Genomic DNA, 18,620 nt, shown 5'->3' with positions numbered 1-18,620 from the left:
TATTGATAGAACCAAATGATGAAACCGATCACAACGAGCCGACCCCGCTTGTAAACGGGACAAAGGCTGAAGAAAAAGAAGAAGTAATAGAATCGACTTGTCTGGGTCGAATGCGCTAGTTTTCCTGGTCATGCGCTTGATCCCAGTGAAGTCGAGCAGTCATTCGTCAATCTTAGCGAGTGTTTTTCATCAATGCAAATTACATGACCATACCAACGAAAATCTCTCTGTCCTAATTTTTTCATGATGTGATCATAGCCTGAAGCGCTACTTATCCAACGCAATATCTTTCTTCCGTGAGCCATAAACAGCTCGAGTCACACTGCGATAGAATGAGACTTTCGTTGATGCGTGGATCACAAAGGAAGCCAGTTGTGAAGCGCCACTTCATTCAACTGGCGCTGATGCATGAAACAATTTTATGGCGCAGCTCACCATTCTCTGATAACACTGATCGGAGATATTTTAATTGCTAAGCTCTGGCGGTGACAGTGATAGTGCCTGTTTTATTAGGGTTCGTCTACAAAAAATCTATTATGTTCAGATTTAGTCGAAGATTTTGCTGCACGGGTTTTGAAAGGATCTCAGGAGAGGCTTCCTAACGGTGAGATTGTGATCGTGATGGATGATCTAAATGTTACTGACAATACTTGATGGGAGGCATGGTCTGCATCATCATCGTGGAACTACAGCCCGACGCCCTGGCCGCTTGGATCGTTGTCAATCAGGGAAGCCTAGTAGTTGCTCGGCGTCCATATATATTGTGCTCCCCCCGTGCTCTTGGTCTTCCTTGCAGTCTCCGTTGATAGCCATTTTAGGCATGCGATCGTCGCTCATTCAATGGACATGCCCTGCCCATTAAAGATGTTGTAGTTTAATGAACTTTGTGACTTCTAGCTCATCGTGTACAAGTTGCATCGGATGCGCCCTTCACCTCCACTCTTCCGCCCTCCATACTGGCTGAAGGACCGTGTTTAGCAAATTTTCGGAAGCTTGGGTTAGGGGCCAGATTTGCACCCATAGTATAGCATTGGTCGTATGGTGGTTTTGTATATGTAGAGCTTCGTGTTTCTGTGCACATGCTTCGATTTCATAATGGGAAGGACCGAGAAGAAAGTCTTATTCGCTAGCTGTATCCGTTGCTTGGCTTCGTCAGTCTGATTCGCGTCCTTTGACTGGCTGCTACCCAGATATATAAAACTGTCTACGAATTCCATGTTGAGCTTTCCTACATTGATGCTCGAATGAGCTGGTGTCTTATTTCTTGATTGTATCATTATTTTCGTTTTGCCTTCTTTGATGCGTAGTCCAACTTCTTTCGCAGCAGTGTCAAGAGTATGCAGAAGTTGCTCTGCTTCGGTTGGTCTTCGGGACATGATGTTGATGTCATCTGCGTACGCTAACAATTGTCTCGTCTTAATGAGTAGCGTCCCGCTGGTGTTGGTATCTATTGCTCGGATAGCGTATTCGAGATTGAAGAGCGTCGGCGCGAGTCCGTCGCCCTGCTTCAAACCAGTACGTGTTTCAAAAGTATCCAGCCAACCTGTTCTGGATCCTGATCTTTAGGAAGGCCGTATTACTTTAGCTGTTATGTCAAATTGCAGTGTTATGTTGTATAGTACACCACGATCTATACTGTCGTATGCCTGCTTGAAGTCGAGAAAGATTTGGTACACGTCGACGTTATATTCCCCCATTGCAGGATTAGTTTAACGGCAAAAAGCTGGCCGGTTATAGAGCGACTCGGCCTGAAACCGCCTTGGTACTCGCCAATGAGTTGTTTGACCTTATTTTCTTCTCCTGAATTTTCGTCAGTATTTTATAGGACGAACAGACTAGTGAAATGCCTCTGTAATTTTTACAACGCAATCTATTTCCTTTTTTGCGGATTCGCAGATTCGCAGCAGTAGTTGGTGTATCGCATTTAGTAGACAAGTTCCACCGGATTTCAACAGTTCGGCTGGAATTTCGTCCTGGCCTGATGCTTTGTTTGATTTCAGTGATCATACGGCGAAATCAACTTCTTCTGTTGTCGGAGGATGTGTAGTGAGACCAGGATCACCAATACCGCCATCGATTTAGGCTACTTGTATGGGGGCGCCAGGTGTTGGATTCAGAAACTCTGCAAAGTAGGACGCCCAGCGGCATTCAGGGCGATTTGAGGTCTAAAGCGGAGTCCATCAGAGTTACATGTTCTTATTGATAGTATTCCTCCTTGTTATTTGACATGTCTACCACATTGACGGCATGTTGACTGTTGTTCTCTCACCGGGTCATGGATCTTGACAAAATGGCTCTTTATTCGGATTGAAGATAAACATGAATGAAAAGAAGGTCCTCAGCCTGACGGGTCACTGCATTCTTTCTATCTGCATTAATGCGCAGAGCATCGAAGGCATTGATCAATTTATGTATCTAGGGAGCATCTATTCTATTAACGGTCACACCGAACTTGATGTCGCTTGACGCATTAACAGCACTATGAAGTTATCTCAACACCAAGACCAAGTTGAGGTTACACAAGGTTAATGCTAGTACTGTGTTGCTTTATGGAAGAAGGACTTGGAAAATGACCACCACTGCTACTGAAAAGTTCCAAGTCTCCGACAATACTTGACTGTGACGCGTCATCGAGTTATGCTGGCCTTGCGCAACTTTGAACGAACAACTTCTTCTCTGACTTGTTGATTGAAAGGCAGAACTGGCGGACATTAAGAGATACAAAGGGCGACATTTCCCATCCTGGTGAAGCCATGCAGTGGACTCCACTATCCGAAAATGGCCGTCGAGTGAGTCGCTTCAGGACCAGATGGTGAAATACAGTGGAAATGGAGTGCAAGGTTCTTGGGAATTCCTGTGCGGAGCTAAAAAGTTTTCAGCGGACCGTGAACAACGGCATGTAATTATGATTGACGAGCCTTTAAGGGATAGAAGCAGTCATAAATAGTTATGGAGTCCCATCTAGAGTTAGCAACTGATAGCTAGTTTGAGCACATTCCGTTCCTCAGTACTAACAGCGAGACAGAAATTGGATCCGCTGGCCGTCAGTCAAGAATGGAAGGTTTTCTCCTCGATATTCCTGTTTTTCACCATCCTGGACTATATCACCGCGGACACTAATACAGTGATGCTGACTTGACTTTTCGTCTAAATAACTATATTATAATTTGCTTAGAAGTACACTGATAAGGCGAGGCTGTCTGGTATATTGCGCGTTACAATGAATATTATAAGGAGACCGAGCTAACGCATGTGCATGGGCAAGACCGATCCTGTTAAGCGCAGGCCTATTGTCCTCCTAGTTCAGCACAGCCCAACGGGCGAACTAAGGTACATCCATGGAAACATTATTGAACCTTGTCCCCGTTTGTTATAAACAATTTTTTCCAAGCTTTAAAGTGTAGTCTTCACGGATCACTGATGATATTTCCATATTTGTCCTTGCAGAGGCTAGTGCTGGGTTGATAATCGTTCTTAATTATATTCACTAGTCTATATGCTTGTCTGGTGTTTCTATTAGCTAGGTTTTCATTAATGTTCAGCGGCTGCTCGTCAAAATATTTCCGTCTCTTGCGTCTAATTATCTTATTCGAAATTCGTCGTACCTCGTCATACTTTTCTTTTTTGGCTCTGGTTGCATGTTAAATATATTGTCTGTAAGCTTCGCTCTTTGCGTCGAGTGATATTCTGCATTCATCGTCAAAGCGGTCAATTCGCGTTCGCCGGGATTTGTATCCCACGACTTTCTCTGCGCCTTTCTTGATGGTGCCTTTCCTCAGAACCCGTGTACATCTGTGTTCCTGATGTCGTGTAGCATAGGTGATAGTTTTTCGGGCGGCTGTATATAGGATGCCTGTATCACCGTTTGATCCTCGATAGGATGATTATCCAATATACTGGACGCCCATCTTTTACCGCTGAGGACGTGGTCAATTTGGTTGATGGTATATGCGTCTGGTGATTTTCAGGTCTGCGGATGCCCCGGTGCGGGAAACATGTGGAGCTTACGGCAAAATTTCTACTGCTGGCGAAGTCAATTATGATTGCATTTCTCAAGGAGACTGTGTCCTCCAGTGGTTCCCCGATACCAGCTTTCGTTTCCGGTTTTCGCATTAAAATTTCGGCCTGTTGAAGGGGGCCTTGACGACCCTTGGTTGGTTCAGAGAGCGTACATTCTAGGATCCGAAAGAATAGTCCGTTAGACGTTTGCTTGGTCGTCGTCGTTTGTCCTTCCAATCCGAGACATGGATACATTGTCGATCCATCGTGAAACCCTATCCAGAGGTGGACTCTGTGATAGCTGCTTCAGGTGGTTCGAAACGTGCCAGAGTTTACACAACTATATTGTAGGTCTGGCTACGTAATTCGTGACACCTTACTCACCTGAAGTGCTTAGGTGTATCTCAGCCGTTTAGGCTACATCTATCCCCGCTCCTCTTTTCACAACCATATCTTGAGATAGACCATGACATGATCTTGGTGACCGTGATAACAATGGTTAACAATTTGTGCAATTTTCACCGCCTCGTTACATTGTTCGAGCACAGGAACTACCACAAGGTCAGCTGGATTTCGACTCACTGGAAAGGAACATCCAAACAGATCGACTTCATCGCGGTCAGCAGTAGATTTAGAAGTTGTCTTTCGATATGCACAGCAAAAGCGGCCCCCTCAAATTCTTTAAGTAGTTTTAAGCATAGGATAAGATTATTGCATTCTCCTCTTCCTGATAACTATAAGTAATTGGAGTTTACTCTGCTTATTGTCCCTTAAGTAAACAAACAATTAAGCAAATAAATTCAACATTGGCCGTCTCCGGAATCCGACTCTTGACCAGCTTTCTTGCTACGCAAGCGACACAAACTTTAAAGTAACTGCGGAGAAGTAAGAGAAGTTCAACATAGCGTGTGTCGCGACAAATGGAATTACACGATTGTGCTGGTGAGGGAAGTAGCAGCTGCCACAAATAACGATTTCGCTACTTTATCCCGCACGAAAGAGTAAAAGTGGTGTTAAGCATTTTGATGGTCCTGTGAGAGACGTGAACGGCTCTTAGCTACGGTGATGAGTAGTCGAGGAGGCTGAACGAACACTTCACCACGATTCTCAATTGTATAACATCCGCTGAAGTTCTACTTCCTGTGGAAGATATGGAAAGCTTTCTTAACATGCGAATATGGATTGCTCCACCAACTAGAAGCGAAGTTATCACTGTCATCGACGCACTCAGGCGGAATTCTCTGGTGCAGCTCCTGCAGTTTCAACAGATTTTTTACTTTCACTCATTTGCAAATGCAGGCAACCTAAAATTTATCCCGGTGAGTGGGAGAATGGGATGTCGTTAAAATTTCGATAAAGGGCAATGGACATGAGCGCAATAATTGGAGGGCTATTTGTGTGTTTACTGCTATCGTGAAGATATTAGCTAAAATCATCCTGGAACGCTTCAAGCAATAGCTACAAGGTTTGAGCGGCTGAGAGCAGGCATGTATCCGCGATGGATCTTTCACATTAACACCCTCTGGGTCATTGTGGAGTAGTGTGCAGAGCGTAGGTTACTGCTCACCTGCTCTTCATCGATTTCGATAAAGCTTTCTATAGCGTGAATAGGGCGTGTATCTGGAGGCCCCTCCGGAGTCGGCTCGTCATGATCGGTTTCGACATTTGGCTCTATCGAATGCCTGATCTGGGTACAATCTCGAGGCTTTTAAATCCCCATCCAGCGTATCAAGCCACCGTTGTTTAGGCCTGCCTTTTGGTCGTTTACCATCGACTTCGATGTTCAGACCAATCTTGGCAAGTGAATTCTCGTTAGCACGAACTGCGCGACCATACCATCGAAGACGCCTCTCTCGCATCGGTGCAACCTCATAGCGATCGCGGATATCCTGAGAGAAAGAGAAAACGTAAGCCACAATTTCGTACAATTTCTTCTCCTCCGGCGTAAATATCGCGAATTATTATCAGAGTTGTGGTTTCTTTCTGGCATAGATGGAGTTACCAACACTCCAGTATTCGTGGACCCATAATTCAGGAACAAAGGAAGGAGCATAGAGACAACAATACTAGAGATAATATCTAAGAGAATGACATTCGCACATATGAAAGAATTCTCAGTACGTGAAGTGGAAGGTCTCATATCACGGCTTGTTTCTTCATATCAACTCACCTGTTCAAATGATTTAAGCCCGGCTTCCTTGCCCCAAGCTAGCATATCTGTCAAAATTAACTCCTTAACGGATGGATTATTGCATAAGACTGTCAATGTGCCAGGAATATTATTTTCCTGCGCCCAACACTTGAGGACATCAACATCGGGAACGACGACAGCTACTATACAGCTCTAATGTAACAATAAATAAACATTATTAGCCACTGAAGATCTGAATGAATCTTTCAACGGTTTCTCACCTTTAGACTTTCCCCGTAAACAAACACTTGCTCAACGTATTGACTATTCATGTAAATATTTTCAATTTTCTCGGGTACTATGTATTCTCCTTGGCTAAGTTTGAAAATATGTTTTCGTCGATCGATGATTTTTAGAGTTCCATTTGGTAGCCACTTGCCTACGTCACCGGTATGATGCCAGCCATCACCATCGATTGCTTCTGCAGTTTTGTCAGAGTCTTTGTAATATCTGAGGGCGAAAAAGAAGATGTTCATTTAGAACTAGACTTTTTGGAAGAAGTTTCAAAAAAAGTGCTCACCCATGGAATACATTCGTTCCTCGAACACAAACTTCGCCAGTATTTTGGGCTGCATAGTATTCCATTTCTGGTACGTCCACCAACTAGGAAACAAAAAGAACTTGCGTTAGATCTTCAAAGTAACTTACGATATGTAACTCCGAATTAAGGTATACATCATACATTGGATTCATTTGTAATTTAGGAGATCTCACCTTGACAGCATTACACGATACGGGCGGGCCAACATGTTCAGGTACGAAGTCTCCCTGCACAGTGAGTGTGATTGCACCAGTACATTCTGTTTGGCCATATCCTTCCACAATAAGACATCCTAAGGCGCATCGCATGAAAGTAAGTACGTTTCCAGCCAACGGAGCTGATCCAACAACCATTAAACGCAGGTTCCCTCCAAATGCTATAACGAAACTACTTGAATCATTTTCCTACTTTTTTATATCTCAGCAGGTTTCACCTTCATGGACTTTTTTAAACACTAACTTATCCCATAGTCCGTTCCTCCTTAAAATACCACGTCGCAGCTCTGCCTCCTTGGAATTTATAGCCATTCGGAAAATTGCCCGTTTTATGGCTGATCGAGTTATTTCATTTTGGATTTTGTCGTAGACCCGATTCAGTAGGCGGGGTACAGCCGGTACGACTGTCGGTTTTAAGGCTTTGAAATCATGTGTAAGTAATTTTATGTCTCCTGAGTAAAAGCCTACACAACCCCCGGAGTAGTAGATACCATTTTCACAACATCTTTCAAACATGTGAGCCAGGGGAAGAAATGATAGCATAACATCCCCAACTCGTGGTCTATGATCACCTGGAAAATAGAAAAAAACAGTTAGTTCGGGAGGTATTTGCAGGAAATATTTATTTTGGTTTAAGTGAAATTATTTTTTCGAGCTTCTTATATTCCCAACTAACCGCTCCTTAATGTTCGGATGGATGGGGGGAGGGGGGTGTAAGAAAGACCGGAAGTTTTTTTTGTTCGATTCATTCAGAGATGCATATACATGTAGTATCATCCGTTGATATACTATATAGCTCGAAATTAGTGGTTGAAAGCGACAAGTTGGCGGTATCCTGGCGGTATCTGACAAATAATCATGTACGTAAATCTGAGTGAGTGCCGCGAGCGTCCCGAAGATAGTGCTAATTTTATCGATTTTTGTTCTTTTGCGGCAAGCAACGAGTATTGAGCTCTCTTGATAGGCGACAGCTCAACCTGATTTGGCCACATGTCGGCAATGGCCGTCCTTTCTCTCCTCCCATAATTAGCATAAAATTTGTCGACCTTATTTTTAATTCTTCTCAATCAGTATGCGGTTTTCTTTGTAACCATTTTTCCTTCGTATATACTTTTATCTGTAAGTCCTTCTATCCTCTTATTCCTTTCCAAACGTTTCTACAGTCGAGTTTCTTATCAGTAGTATTGATTCTAACGTCAGTTCTGGGTCTGGTAGATCTCTAACTGGATTGGTGTGTACATTGACACTACAATGAAGTGAAGAGGAGACATACTAAAGACATCTAAGCAATATAATTCCGAGGTGCTTTCTGAAAGAATTCTACTAGACGTCTGAGAAGAGGCTGACATTTTTTCGCTAAAAAAGAACGGGTGCCCACACAGTCTACACTGTCTATTCTAAAACTTTTGATTCTATTCGCCCCTTCTTGCTTTTCTGCAATTTCTCATCGTATGCCGTTCTGCCATTAGTCTTCATCAACTAAACACCTCCTCATCGTCAGAAAGTTAACTTGGAACCGTTTGTCACATTACTTCGGGCTAGTCCCCGAACTCTCCCGCCTTGTGGAGCCTTCAAATCAGGGAATTCCTTTCACCAATGGGAGGCGAGAGGAGGAAGGGACCTGTCAGTTCAAGGAACTTCCAGTCATCCGGCTCTTCCACCGGTCGAGCTCTATCTTCTTAGCAGCGAGGAGAACCCGAACGTAATGGGCAACACCGTTTCACCTATCAGCACTCCTTAGCATCTCCTCGTCAATGTTGTCTGGAGAGAGATCCCTTGTGTTTAAATAGAGTTGCTGAAGAATTCCATTCCACCTTCCGCAAGAAAAAAAAGTGTGATGGGCGTCCACAACTCCATTGCAAACCACACAATCCGGAGATCGCACCTTTCCAATCTTGTGCAGGTAAAACTGAAAACCTTCATGCCCATTTATGAACTGGATAAAAAAATAGTCAGTCTCATCATGCTTCCAATTCAGCCATGGACCTTAGTTGCTGATGAGCCGCGCAGTCCATCTGCCTCTGGTTTCATTTTGCCAAGAGAGTTGCCACTCGTCTAGGGTACGTTGCCGTTCTTCACGAGCACCCATATGGCTTGACGCTCGTTAGCAAGAAGGGCAACGGGGATCACCCCCACTGCGTTTAACTCAGCAGGAGATGTCGCTTGCTAGACGTATGACCCTCAATATTTGCCATTAACCTAGTTCACGTCGACATCCCAGCTGCAGTCTTGTTCGTTGCTGCTTTGATTTGCTCAAAAAAGCTCTTCTTTGAGTCAATAGTCAGCCCGAGGTACGTACACTGAGACTTTGTGTCCACCACTTTGAAGGCAATGTATTGATGGTCGCTTGCCGAGAAGTTTTCCAAAACTCGCCACCCGTCCATCAGTTATTAAAAGTCTTGACGTAATCGATATAGCAACTAAAGAGGTTTCTTCGGTCTCTACTTGCTTGTCCTACAACTACCGAGTCGATAATGAGTTGCTCTTTGCAATCCCTTGACCCAACTCGGCAGCCCTTCTGCTCCTCGGACAGAATGTTGTTCGTCTTGAGGTACGTATTGACCCTTCCATTAATGATGGACGTTTTGAATTTATAGAGGGTTGGTAAGCAAATAATCGGTCTTGTGCCGGCGGAGTCCTGCACCGTGTTCTTAAGGATAAGGTAGGTAATCCTCGCAGTGACGAAGAGTGGAAATTCCTGGCCGACTCATGACCTAATTTATGCTGTGTGCCAACCGAATATATATACTGGTGAACTTTTTGTATCAGAAATTCTGCACTCGATCCAGACCTGGGCCCCTCCAGTTCCTCGAACTGTTTATGGCTCGTCGAACTTCCTCTTGGGTAACATCCGCAAAATTCATGTCAGGCGTGTTGCCATGGCGGGTGCCTTCGGCGGAGATCCACTTAGCATGCTGGGCGGGTAACCCCCAAAGTCCAGCCCAATACACTTTCGCTTCCGTCACCGAAAACTGTACTGTCTGGACGCTCTGTTGGGATTCGTTGAGTACTCTGAAAAAGCCCCGCTGGTTCCTCGCGTATGTTGCATTCTGGACACGTCTGGAATGACGTTCGCCATACCGTCGCAATCGACTGCATATGATAGAAAGTTTCTGCTTTAGTGTGTCCAGAATTTCAACTATGGGTGTCCCACTGGGGATGGCATAGTTCCGGTAAACCCTCTGCACTTTATTCCTCACCCGTCTGCTGGCATTGCCACTGCTGATCTGAATCAGTCTAGCAATGTCCTGCCTTAGTGAGTCTCACCGACTTTCCAGGTGAATTTTGCATGGTGGATCTCTTCGGTCACTCAAACCAATAACACGAAAGCGAATCTTCTGACCGTGCAATCTGAGAGCCGCAACTGTACCACAATACACAAGTGATTGTAGTTGCAGCAGCGACAAATCAGCACACAACGAGAGCCCCATCCAGTCACCAAGTCAGACGACTCCCGGGGTTATCCGTACCGGACCTTAAATTTCTTCTTCTTCTCATTTTTGGTGGTGCATTTTATCCCTAGTTGCCAGGTGTGGGGATAGCTTCTTCAGTGAGTAATCTGCAAGACTGCAAAGTTCCTGCACTTTCCTCACCTATCCCCTGAGACGCTGCGGTGGCGTACAGCTATTCTGACTGAAGCTATCCATCCCTCCTCCTTTCACAACCGGGCTTGGGATCGGCTACGGCGGATATATTATCTTCGTGAATTTGGGGAGTTTATCCAGTAATTACCCTTGAGGGCCTTTGGAGTGGCGTGAATCCAAACGCTGGCGTCTTCGTAAGTAGGCCGGATGTGAGGTCTCTCAGAATGGACAGAATTGTCTACGGTTCCAGATGAAACCCGTCAAACACTGATATCTTTGTAAATAAGTTGAATTGGGGCAAGATTCGGCATTTAGCAACATTTCTTTGAGCTGAGTTGGTGGAAAATGCGGTTTTTCTGTATTTCCTACGGTCCTTCGGTTTAAGGATGTAGTAACCGATGCGGGGCGTATGTAACCAAAAATAGTTTTCTCTGGAGGATTAGATATCTCAAGAGGTTTTTTTTTGGATTTTTCTTCCTTATCCATTGAACTTTCTCCTTTAAGAACGAGTCAGTTGGGTATAAAGGCTCTGCTTCTTTGCCTTCGAATTTGTTGGTGCTTTTGATCCAGTCGAAGATGACACAGGGGTCTGGGGAGGTCTATTTTCTTGCAGTTAATAATTCCATTACATTTGAGATTTTTAATAGTTCCGAGAAAATGCATCCGTTTTGGTCTGATCATGCTAAGATGCTCGTTGTATTAAATGATTTGGGCGTCCTATTCAGTGAAGGAACTTGGACGATAGTCCAATGTTGTATACTGTTTGCATACTGATTACTCCTGTGTCCCCCTTTCGGGTCATTCGTAATGCGGTTATGGTAAAATTCTGAGCATCAAAGATGTATCTGCGGAGGGTTGGAAGTACCAGGAATGACTGACTTCCTTCTGGTTGTGTTGATTAATTATGCTACCCCTTTGAGCCAGGGACATTTACTACGGCCTGACAATAAAGTAATAATTTCCTGCGAAGCGAATAAAAGAGGTAATACCAAAAAGCGGCTAACGCCTCGACTTAGTTGGAGGCTCAAGTCATCAAGCAAAGCGGCACTGAAAGAAGCCAGAAGAAAATATAAACACAAGAACTGCGATAATCAGTTAACAATAATCGTTGCGTGACAATCCAATTAGATCAGGGCATTGAAGCATGTTAGAGCGATCTTGAAGGACTATGGAACGCTGTAGGAGGCAATGTGGTCAGCATTGCGCCCGTCCGTGATTATTACTCTGATTTGGCTCAGGTCCTCATTCACAATTGGTGTTCGACATCCGGTCATGACACAAACTCGTTTGTTGTGATTTGAACCGTGATTGCCCGTTGAGACAGCTTAGCGTTCTAACCACTAAGCTATCTGGACACTGTTAATCAATTGCATAGCAAAAATTCATATTATGATCCATACAACGTTGCAGCTTGATAAAGAGAGATAATTCAAAACAATACTCACCCAATTGAAGTAACACTGCGCAAACTCCAGCAACAACATTGGCATGTGTCAGCATCACACCCTTAGGATTCCCTGTTGTTCCGGACGTGTAGCATATCGTGCAAAGGTCTTCTGGTCTTGGAGGCACTTCTGGATGATTACCCTTTGCACCTAGTGCTTCGACATCATCGAATGTATGTATTTCAACACCGCGACTTCGTGCTCTTTGTAAAGTTGCTGGTTTCACTGTCGGTCTAATTACAACTAATTTGGTAAGTGTCCTTGGAGCTTTGTCCAATAGCAGATTTGCTTTGGAATCATCTTCGACAACAACAACCGACATATCCGTTTGTTTTATAATAAAAGCACAAGCATCTGGTCCGAGTGTATCGTAAAGAGGAACAACAACAAGCGAGTAACAGTAGCATCCTTGCTCGAACAGGATCCATTCGGGACGATTTTGTGAATAAATTCCGACTAATTGACGAGGTTGTATTCCTAATGATATTAAGCCTGAGCCGAAATTTTTTGCACGTAATAGGGTTTCATCGAAATTGATCCACTGAAAAGGAAGGATAATGATTGTTATTTTATTATTGATTTTTTAATTGGCAGAGGTTCTGCAGTTTTGTTTTACTTTGTGGTTAGAAACTCTATAATGGCTCTAGTGTTCTTACAGCACCGACACGCTTTTTCAAGGTGCACCATATCCACCTTAGTTATGTATTGTTGAAAAACTACAAAGACTTATCTGTTTCTCAAATTATTAGAGATTCCCTTTATACCGATTCGTTTCTATGATTTTTTGAATTCAATTTTGACAAATGTCATAGAGCATTTATTGTTTAGTATTCTTCCATGTCAGCCATATTTGTAATGATAGGTCAATAATCCATTGATAAAATTAGTTTCAACACGTTGCCTTATTTATTCAAAGGGATGGGAAAGACGCTGCTCGGAAACTCTACAAGGGCATTATTTATGATATATATCATGTTTTGCCTCGAAATAAATTTATTGCGTGCAACGAGCTGGATAACCTTGGCGCGAGACCGAGGCCCTTGGAAATTTCGTTTGCAGCAAGTCTAGATTGGACCCCTTTTCTTGCGGCACTAAGGATGAAATCTTGTGTATCATCATCATCAACGGCGCAACAACCGGTATCGGGTCTAGGCCTGCCTTAATAAGGAACTCCAGACATCCCGGTTTTGCGCCGAGGTCCACCAATTCGATATCCCTAAAAGCTGTCTGGCGTCCTGACCTACGCCATCGCTCCATCTCATGCAGGGTCTGCCTCGTCTTCTTTTCCTACCATAGATATTGCCCCTATATACTTTCCGGGCTGGATTATCCTCGTCCATACGGATTAAATGACCCGCCCACCGTAACCTATTGAGTCGGATTTTATCCACAACCGGACGGTCATGGTATCGCTTATAGATTTCGTTGTTATGTAGGCTACGGAATCGTCCATCCTCATGTAGGGGGCCAAAAATTCTTTAGAGAATTCTTCTCTCGAACGCGGCCAAGAGTTCGCAATGCTAAGAACCCAAGTTTCCGAGGAATAAATGAGGACTGGCAAGATCAAGACGTTTTGAGCGGAACAGTTTTTGTAAGCTGAAATAAGCTCTGTTGGCTGACAACAACCGTGCGCGGATTTCATCATCGTAACTGTTATCGGTTGTGATGATGAAATCTTGTGTATGTAAATTTGTTGTAGCAGTGGTGCTCAGATCTTCCCCAAGCTGCGTCCTTATGACTCCTATATCAGGCAGAATTTTAATTGTGAAATTCCGGTCGAAACAACGGTGGCTTGATACGCTGGATGGGGACTTGAAAGCCTCCCGATTGCATCCAGATCAGGTATTTGGTAGAGCCAAATGGCGCAATCGATCACCGCTTGTGAACAGGACAAAGGCTGACGAAAAGGTAGAAGATCTCCTATCGCGTGTTGAAAAAACTGCTGATCATTTTTCTGAAAGGCCATAACCCGGGCCCAAAGGTGACATTGTGACTGCGGTGGGTGATTTGAATGTCAAGATAAACTTTTTTGGTACCTTTTTTGACCATGGGATAGGAGCAGCGGTGTAGGTGATCGTAATAATAACGGGAAAGGTTTGAAAAGTTTTGTAATAATCATCGCCTCCAAAATGATAGCATAGTGTTGGAACAGAAAGTCTGCCAAAAGGTCAGATCAACCATATCACTGTCAGCAGTTTGGAGTTGGACTCTGGATATGTTCAACAATAGAACCTTAAAAGGGAATATTATTTAATGATCGCTTACCTTCATTTTCTTTCTTGTTATATGAATGACGGGCTTAAACATGGATGAGCTTTGAAACGCGCTCTTATTTCTCGTACACATCAATTGTATCTTATCCAATGAAGTTCTACTTTTTGTAGATGAAATAACCTGAACTTAGTTGCGTCCTCCATGTACGTATGCAGGTGCACCTTGACAGTCGATAAAGGGCAGGAAAGCTCTTCAGCCAGACGGGTTATCGACATTTTCCTATCTGATCAAATGGACATCGAAGGTCTCGAATAATTTGTATACTTGGGTCAGGTTGTTTTGTGATACTGGAAGGATAGCATCCTTATATTCGCTTTTGCTATATTGTCATGAAAATGCGCGAACTTTGATACCACCAGCTCCCTCCACGACTTCCCGAGACGCCCGCACTCCTTCTTTACTGCTCTGCGCTAAGTGCCCTTGGGGCAGTGCATCCCACTGCCCGCAATTGTCGCTCTTCCTTAATGTGTGACCTACCCACTGCCACTTCCGTCTTTCGATTACAGTGCACACGAGTGGCAAGCCTCTGTCCAGACCAAGTCTTTCGTTTGAAATAGTAGAAGGTCAGCGTACTCCCATGATACGACGCAGACAGGTGTTGACGAAGGTTTGGAGGTTTTGAGTAACCTCGGGGTTCACTTACCATGTGTTACTACTATATAGCAACGCAGAAAGAATACTAGCACAGAACAGTCTCAAGGTGATCTTGGTGTTGAGATAACTGCATTGACAGATTTTAAACAGAGCAGCGAAAGCGAATTAACATCCAGTTCGGTCTTACCGTCTTCAGAAACCACGCTTCGCTATAAGTAATAATAGTCTCTATTTAGATGAAGTAATTTCGAAATCTTCATTAGGGTGTTTTGGTTGTTTAGAAGGAAACAAGGATAGAAGATCATTGTTTTGCTGCCTTGAGGTGCCTCCGCTCCTTGTTGTCTCAAAATAAGAGGGTACAGAAAACACTAAGTTGATGCTGAACTGTATAGTTCATGAGTCTTGCGTTCCTCGTTCACTTGGTGACAGGCAGTGTTTGAAGAGTTGAGAGTAGAGCTCTGGCGACGAAATCATCAGCATTTTTTTATTTGCTGAGTATCTCTTGCGAAGAAGCCTTGTAAGCAAATTCTTCTTAAATTGTGGGTGTTTCAATATTTCCCACAAAATACAAGATGCTATGAGTTTCAGTGGAGTTTCGATATTGGCGCATTTCTTTGGATTCACAGGAGTTATGGTTGAATTGCAGGTACCATATGCCACAAACCGTTAGAAATAAGGACACAAGTGACAAGCTTAAGGCCCCCTAGAAATTAACTCCACGATTTTTGAAAAACTTTATATGTGGTAACAATATGGTCACTTTTTTATACGAATCTTTAAGGGTTTGTTTGGTAAAATTGGTTGGTAAAAATTGGCACTCTATGTTACAGCTATCCATTCTTGGCAAGGTGCTTGATTTCCCTCCACGATTTTCCGAAAAATTTGCACTTTTATAAACTATTCTGAATCACTTAGCCCTAGGGCGATAGACTCGTCAGCCAGCCTCGGGTAGTCGATTTCTTTGTTTGGTACAACCCGCAATGGAGGTGCGCCCTTACTTAAATGTTGACCTATTCACCCTCATTTCCACCGTCTCATCAACAGGGCTTGTACGTCAGCGAAGTTCCCCGATTTTTATTGTCTTAAGCCAGAATATCTCGATGACACGGCGCAGATATAAGTTGATGAAAGTTTGGAGCTTTCGAAAAGCATTGGTGATCACTTTCCATGTTCTACTCCCATTTATTATAGTACCATAGGGAAAATATTATCGCGGAACAACGTCAACTTGATGTTGGTCTTGAGACATCTGGATTCTTAGATTTTTTATCAAAACAGCTGTTAATACGTCGATTGTCATGAAGTTCGGTGCAAACATCGGTAGAAACAACACTTCTTTGGTAACAAACTGTTCAACCAGTGTGATCAGTCAAATTCAGAAACTTGGTTTTGTTAGTATTTATTTCCAGCTGGACTCTGCTTGCCTCTTTCTCTAAATCCGAAGTCATTTTTCCCAAAAGCTATGACTCGGTGAGAGAGCAAACATATGTCATCAATTTAGTCCTCAAGTCATCAATAATCCGTCCACGTTCTTCAGCTAAGGCGACGTTAAGAACGTTACTGATATCGAGAAGAAATGGTTTCGGCAAGAAAATTCCTAAGATTTTACCTTAATATGGCATGTTTTTTCGGGATACCTTTTCTTATATAGACTACTCCAGATACATTCTCTGTTGATACTGTCGAAAGCCTCCTCGAAATCGACGAACAGAAAATGAAAAGGTGATCTAAATTCACAGCAGTAAATACTATACTCCCATTGAGCGCATTGATAAAAAGATAATTTCGTCTTTGTTTGGAGACGCAGTTGATATTCGCGTGAAACGTTGGTTTGTCATATCATCTGAAAGAGGTGAAACTTCGTTGGGTCTTATAAGATTGAGAATTGTAATGATGTGCCCCTTCTATTTCTTGGCTGATTGTGGGTGAGAAACTTACCATTAACGTCCCTCATAGGAGTATGGGAAGATTTATGATCCTTGCAAGTTGTTTTGTGATGTGATATACGGGGGCGAAATTGTTGCTATTTCCCTGAACAACTTTGTGACGTTGACAGAGCTCCAACATGCCATGCTCACCACTGTTCATAGCCATCAATAGAGCTCTCAGCTCCTGTCGTTCGCCAATTCATCTCTATGTACGTTTCCGTAGTCAGCCGGGTCTTGTGACGTCCTTTCGAAACGTGGCTGCCAACTTAACCCTTTCCAGAGGTATCGCCCCAGCGATTATCAATATTCTCAAGCGAGTTTGTGATGAAAAGTTGCAGAAATCTGCAAGCCTTCATTGTTGGTTTTATGGTCACCAAGACCACCATATACTGAAGGGGTTACCAGAAACCACGTTGACATTCTGGTCACTCATCTTAACCGCGTGTAATCCACGCAGAGAAGCCATCTTTCTCCTCTGTACTGAAAACCTTCGTTGGTATGCAACACTGCACAACTGTTATGTTCCTTAACCTAGACCGAAATCTTGAAGTTAGGAACCTGTTAAAAATCGGCTCACCGGTCATGTGAGTGCGCCTTGTGGTAGTTGTCAACAACATTCCGGCATTAAGTTGCCCATAAAAGGAAGAGGTGTACCTTCCAGACTCTGATCATTTCAGTTAATTTGACCCAGAGTGTGCAGTCAACATCGCCACAATTTTAGTTCGCGATAGCGAGCATTCCTGGGCCCATATTGAAGGTTGTAAGTACATGTTAGAAGCTAGTCAAAAACCGCTTTCGACGGCCAAAAGTCTTAGTCGTGAGGTCGGTCCTTTTCTAAGGCGCTGTTGTGATTCCACAAATTTTTATCCCTTTTAGTCGCCTTTTACTATTAGAAGGGAATTAATCCGTTGGGGAATGCCGTCCCCACGTACTCGAGGAGGACGATCAGACCCGAGTCTGCAAGGGACTCATCTGAAGTGGATCCTGCCACGAAGCCTCACCTGAGGTTATCTGGTACCATGGGAACCGGGATGGCCCTCTAAGAGCATATGCTCCAAGCGAAGGATGGATGGAGGATGTGCTCTCCGCATGGTTATTTGCGGTTGGCCTCCTAGTGGGAGTTTCATGGTGCTTGTGGTGATGCTTACATCGCGGGCAGAGCTTCTCGGAGCTCAAGCGTGGAGTTGCGCTGTACAATTCGGGTGCCGTACCCCTTAGTTGCGGCAGAGATATTAGATAGACCTTGTATCCACTGGTATGAATGCTGAGCCTGCACACAGTATAAACCAGTACTGCTGTGCCAGTTATGGCAGGGCTCTGATTGTGGTCCCAAAATCAATCCGTGTCTGAAGAGAATCGTGGGATTATGCCTACACGGTAGGTACTCACGTTAAACCCCCAGGACTTTCATTAGAAGGGAATTAGTGCATTCATAAGCGCAATGGGCACCTTATACGTGGTCATTAAATCCTGCTCAAAGAGAATTCCGTCCTAGCGGGATGTTATTCATTTAGGGCATCACAGTCTCCAAGAGGGGATCTACTCGCTAGTGTTAATTCTTAGGCCCTTTTTAAGTGAGGTCGCCTTGCATTCCCTTCGTTGCTTATGACCCCAAGAACCCTAGCTGAGCCAGGAAATTTGGCTTCCATCAGAAGAAATCTTGTCGCGATTGGTAGCCTCCTGAAGCTTATGGATAATTTTTGCGCATTTTCGAGATTTTTTGTTGCAAAGTGATACGGGGATGACTGCTTTTTGGTCCTATTGACAGCTGATGGGGACTCAGAATTACGCGGAAAAATCGAATTACTTTTTTCCCATGTTATCCGCTTTTTCTCACCGAAATTTCTAC

The 18,620-nt window shown here is 43.8% G+C and overlaps 1 protein-coding gene across 2 annotated transcripts in view; it reads right to left on the bottom strand.

Annotated features, from left to right (window-relative positions):
* The window catches only part of LOC119650462 (long-chain-fatty-acid--CoA ligase 6), a 149,490-nt gene that overhangs the window by 2,375 nt on the left and 128,495 nt on the right, over positions 1-18,620 (bottom strand). For both annotated transcript variants that reach the window (XM_038053325.1, XM_038053326.1), the window contains 6 exons: positions 11,976-12,516; positions 7,165-7,518; positions 6,905-7,107; positions 6,711-6,793; positions 6,412-6,640; positions 6,170-6,343 (listed from right to left, as the gene is read on the bottom strand). In XM_038053325.1, the coding sequence (XP_037909253.1) occupies positions 6,170-6,343; positions 6,412-6,640; positions 6,711-6,793; positions 6,905-7,107; positions 7,165-7,518; positions 11,976-12,516 (1,584 nt within the window). The remainder of the gene's footprint in view (positions 1-6,169; positions 6,344-6,411; positions 6,641-6,710; positions 6,794-6,904; positions 7,108-7,164; positions 7,519-11,975; positions 12,517-18,620) is intronic.

Source organism: Hermetia illucens, chromosome 2 (genome assembly GCF_905115235.1).
Source record: "Hermetia illucens chromosome 2, iHerIll2.2.curated.20191125, whole genome shotgun sequence".
Classification (NCBI taxonomy): Eukaryota; Metazoa; Arthropoda; class Insecta; order Diptera; family Stratiomyidae; genus Hermetia; species Hermetia illucens.
This window is presented reverse-complemented; position numbering and strand designations above follow the sequence as displayed.